Raw genomic sequence first — 5,184 nt, 5'->3', positions numbered from 1 at the left:
TTCAATTTGCGTCGCAACTTTTTTTTGGAACGTGACCAAAGTGATTCTGTGTGCACCTTGTAAATAATAATATATGTTTTGAATTAAAATAATTATTATAAAATGCTTGCGAATGATTGATAAAAAAACTAATTAATGACTAAAATTAAAATATATAAGATACTAGGATTTATTGTTGATCTTCTTTGAAGTAACTTTTGGTAGGTAAAACGTATAAAAATGTAAGTGTCTGTTTAAAGTATTTTATAAGTTTTATATATATTTAGGTATATATATATATATATATATATATATATATATATATATATATATATATGCTTTATTAGGATACAAAATTGTAAGTGTTTTATTACTATTATCATTATTATTGTTTTTCCATGAAATTTCCTTTCATATAATTTATTTAGTTTCAATTTTTATAGTTAACTTGATTACCACTGAATGATGGCTAAGATGCTAGCCGAAACGTATGGATTTTAAATAAATAAATTTAAAAAAAAAACTCATACTATTTTTATTGATGTTACGCCCGAATATTAAACTCAAATTAAACATATTTATATATATATATATATATATATATATATATATATATATGTATGTATATATATATGTATGTATATATATATATATATATATATATATAAATTGCACGAATATACGGCAGTTTTAAGTACGAAACTTAGTTAACTTTGATAGTCTAACAAGTACAAGGGCAAAGTAGTTTAACCCAGAACAATCACCACTGCAGCAATATCATGTAGTCATATTACATCATCAGAAGATACCGCAAATTATACAGGGCTCTCAGTGCATAAGTCGAAGATTGTACACTATCTACTTGTTTTATAGTTTCTTTCACAAGAAATAACATATCAATGTTGTTATAAAAAGCTAGTGTTTTCATGCGACCTTTATGCCCCGCCCTATCCTATATCATTATTTTACCTGCATATGTTTATCAAACTAATTCCTGAATTTTTTTATTAGGGCGCTGGTTCGACCCTTGTGGCTGGTCCCACAATGTCTCCGTTGAATCCCGCGGCAAGTGGAGCGGTGGCGGCAAGTTCGGCAGCCAGCGGCGGTATTGCTGCAGCAGTGGTCACGGTTATCGGGCGGCCGTTGCCGACACTCAGTGAAACTACGACAGCTTTCACAAATGTTAGCAGCACCAACAGCAGCCCAGAAAAAGGAAGTCTTGGTAATGGCATAGAACCAGAAGCAATTACAGGTAGGAGATGTAATTTATTGTTGGATGTAGATTTATATTTGGCATTTTACCATGCGCACACACTATTTAAATAGTAAAAATTAAAAGACTGAATTTGCCGTAAAATAGGCCAATGTTATGTAGCGCTTCTCATACAAAATGGTACTAAATACTGTGGAACAGTCATGTATTTGCTGTGCGAACATTACACATAATATGCAACTTCACTCATATGTCACTGATCTAGTTCAATTAATAAATCAAACATTCAAGTTGTGATATGATGTATGTTAGTCATATTTAATTTTTTTTTTCAAGTGTTATTCATACATTGAAAACAGGTATTTTCCACTAAAAAATTGGTTTTTGGATTTCATAACTTTTCTCCTGAAAAAGCAGTTTCCAGGAAAACTGCAGAACATCAAATAAATTTACATTATGTACCTCGCATAAAACCATAATAATCATACACTCTTAGTCATTAGTCACTTAACACGTTTGCGGACGTGAATGCTATAGCATTTATTTTCATTGTGATGCAGAATTCCATAAATTCTATGTCAAATTGCTCAAATTTGAAAAGTCATTTTATATAACCTTACGTTTTTGTATTTATTATACCTGTTAAGATAATAACTAAGGGTTTGTTGGTTTTCAAAAACCGGTTTTAAAACCGGTTTTTTGACGAAAATTATGGAAGTAGAAAACCGGTTTATAGTAGAAAATATCGGTTTTCACTGTATAAATGAAAAATAACAAATATAGTCAAATATAAAAGATAGTAGCAAGCTGGTAAAATTAAAATTCGAAAACCGGTTTTCTGAAATGTCGGTTTTTGTATAAACACTAATAATAACTGATTCTTCAAGTATTTTTTTCTCTTTTTTTTCACTGTGTAAGCAAATTGCGTAAAATAGGAGTGTAATACTTTTGTTTTTAAATTTTATTTTCATTCTGCAATCTATAAACCAACCTGCCTAACCAACTAGCATGTCATTTATACCAGGAAGGCCAACCGACCAAGCTCAAAAATAAAATACCTGGAGATCTAATATAGTTTATTTATAGTTTTTTTATGTCTTTAGTGTTTTTTATATTAGTTCTAGTGGCGTATGTACTAATTTATAGACAATCATTAGTTAACAACTTGTCAGCATTCTCTGCTAAAATGTAATACTTGAGGTGCATGCCATAGCGTATATATGACTACCCTTATAAACGGTATTTAATAAAATTTCCGAAATCAAAACAAATTTAAATATAAAACGACTTTGCTAAAACTTTTACTGTCTGTGAACGTAACGTAAAATCATTACTTTTCACTTGTTCATCTATGTCACTTACCTAGTTTAAATAATAAATCAAACTTTCAAGTTGGGATATGCAGTATGTTACAAGTGATATTGTATGATTATTACCACATACTATTTTAATGTAAGTGGCCAATTTAACTGAATTCCGAGTAAAGTCTATAAATTTTCGTTTCCGAATCGCAGGAGCAGATTACAGCCAGCAGTACGGGCAACAGTACCAGAAGTACCAACAGCGGGTTATCAAACGGAAGTCGAAAGACGCAGCAGACTCGAAGAGAGAGCGGAAAGCTGCCAAAACTTTAGTGATTATCACTGGCGCCTTTGTGTTCTGCTGGTTGCCGTTCTTTGTGCTGGCCATCATAATGTCCACATGCTCCACGTGTGATTTAAGCCCGTACTTGATGTCGCTAATGATATGGCTCGGATACTTCAACTCGACTCTGAATCCTATAATTTATACGATTTTCAGTCCGGAGTTCAGGCACGCTTTCAAGCGTCTCTTGTGCGGGAAGAGGTACGGCATGCGTCGAAGAAGACGCCACTTGGGCATCATGAGGCAGCAATAACGAAGCGCGCAGGTCATGCGACCTAGAGCTTCGAGCTTTTGAAAAGGAGCATCGGCCTGCCTACTAACGACTGTCTATTTGTACAGATAATTTAGTCTATAGTGTAACATGTCGAAGCCTACTTATCATTGGAAACAGGATTTACTACATCTCAAAACAGCCTAAATGTAAATATAGATATTTATGTAATTTATTACTAAGTCGTTTTCGAAACTATATTGCATGAACATTTCCAATCCAATAATTTTTATACTTCAGACCCTGTATAATATTTACTAACATTTTAACCAGTTGACTGTGCGAACAGTTTTGTGTCATTACAATCGAGAGAAAATGTTTAAAACAAGGAAAAACCGCAGGTTTACAATTCTGGGATTTTGATGAAACCTTGCATAGTAGAGTTGATGGTCAAACCGAACATCTTAAAATATCATAGGACTATGAGAAGTAGTTTATTTATAAAAGTTAATAATAAATACGTACAGTGGACCACATTACAGTGCTTCAGTAGCTCAGTCAATTCAAATTTGCTTCTAATTTTTGCGCCTAGATTCATGGATAATAGTCCAGTCATTTAAGCTTAAATAAGGTACGTACACTCTACCATATGTAGGTTTGAGACAACTTTTAGGGTGCTACTTTAGGGTATTCACAGACTTTGCAACTATAGTATTTCGAATTCCGAGGTGAACTAGCTACAATGACTGCACTATAAGAAAATATTAAAATGATCTAGGTCAAATCCAGACAGGGTATAATTTTTTTATTTATATATTCTAATTCTGAAATTTAATGTTTCAATGGCTAAATATTGCAAAAATAATTAAAATCATTAACTCTATATGCGTTGAGTTTGCGAACAAAAAAATGATATTATTGAAACAAATTTATTCACATTGAATATTATTAATAAAGAAATTTTATTTACAAATGAAATATATTATTAATTAAGATAATATACTACTCTTCAGTTTTAATTGATTTTCATCTGTATATTTGGTAACAATTATGAATTTTACGCATAAAAAATAGACGTCGTTAAAGAAATAGACGACGAACTCATATAATATAGATACCTATAGTTTTGTTTCAAATCTATCAATTTATGCAAATTTTTGTTCGCAAAATATATGCTTTTGAGGCGATAATTTCCTTAAATCAGTTTTTATTCCCGTTATATTTACTACATTAAAAAATCAAACTTATATGATCTGTAAAACACGGTTAAATAACGATCGACATGTAATACAATTTTTTTTATTGAATGAATTGAATGATTTATTTATAACTATACAATACGGATAAATTTATAATTAGAAAATAATTGAAAGGTACAAATGTACTTGTAAAAAAATGTCTAATATATATGTCTTGTTGTAAAAAAAAGTCTAATATGCACGTAAATCCGGTACCTAGTTAAAGTGAATAATATAGTAATTATAAAAATATTTAAAACAAATTCTTAATGAAAATAATAATGAATATTTCCAAAAAATTATTAACATATGCAATGAGTTAAAAATTACGAATAGATTTGCAATATTTAACTATTGAAACAACTAATAAATTAAAGAATAAAAACAAAATAAATTATACCCGCGGTTTCCAAACCGTGGGGTGCGCTCCCCTCAGAGGGATGCCTGACTGTTAGAAGGGGGACTCATACATCTGTTTCTCAAATACTATTATCAAAAATAAACCAAATTTTTTTACATGATATTAAGAAAAAAAAACAAAAAATAATCAGTTTTCATGCAAATTTTTACATAATATTGCATATTAATGTTTAGTCTAGATAATATCAGTGGAGTATTTATGAAATTAAATTGTTGAAGAAATTAAGGAAGGTGCTTCAAAATTTTTTATCAAGGAGGAGGGGCGCGGTGCAAAAATGGTTGGAAACCACTGAAATATATCATTTTTAATTTTCTTATGTATAAATCCGAGTGCATAAAGTTCAAGCAAGCCCTTAAACTGACTGAGCAATCGAGATATATTAATATGGAACACTGTATGCGTTTGTCTATTTTTCAAGACTAATTAATTTTTATAAATAGACCACTTCTCATAGGCCTATAATATTTTAAGGTGTTTG

General features: G+C 30.6%; 2 protein-coding genes across 2 annotated transcripts in view; both read left to right on the top strand.

Annotated features, from left to right (window-relative positions):
• The first annotated feature begins 1,023 nt into the window (after nucleotides 1–1,023).
• On the top strand, nucleotides 1,024–3,089 carry LOC113367010 (5-hydroxytryptamine receptor-like). The gene is made up of 2 exons (XM_026608644.1): nucleotides 1,024–1,231; nucleotides 2,710–3,089. The coding sequence occupies exons 1-2, from the start codon at nucleotides 1,024–1,026 to the stop codon at nucleotides 3,087–3,089; spliced, it is 588 nt and encodes a 195-aa protein (XP_026464429.1).
• Nucleotides 3,090–4,482: 1,393 nt separating this feature from the next.
• LOC113367009 (5-hydroxytryptamine receptor-like) overlaps nucleotides 4,483–5,184 on the top strand; it is a 5,826-nt gene continuing 5,124 nt past the window's right edge. Inside the window, exon 1 of the mRNA XM_026608643.1 lies at nucleotides 4,483–4,488. Coding sequence (XP_026464428.1) covers nucleotides 4,483–4,488 — 6 coding nt within the window. The remainder of the gene's footprint in view (nucleotides 4,489–5,184) is intronic.

Source organism: Ctenocephalides felis, unplaced genomic scaffold (assembly GCF_003426905.1).
Source record: "Ctenocephalides felis isolate EL2017-DRISC unplaced genomic scaffold, ASM342690v1 CF-g0.4_SCAFFOLD_01170, whole genome shotgun sequence".
In the NCBI taxonomy this organism is placed as follows: domain Eukaryota; kingdom Metazoa; phylum Arthropoda; class Insecta; order Siphonaptera; family Pulicidae; genus Ctenocephalides; species Ctenocephalides felis.
The sequence above is the reverse complement of the archived record's forward strand: the minus strand, read 5'-3'. Positions and strand labels throughout refer to the sequence as shown.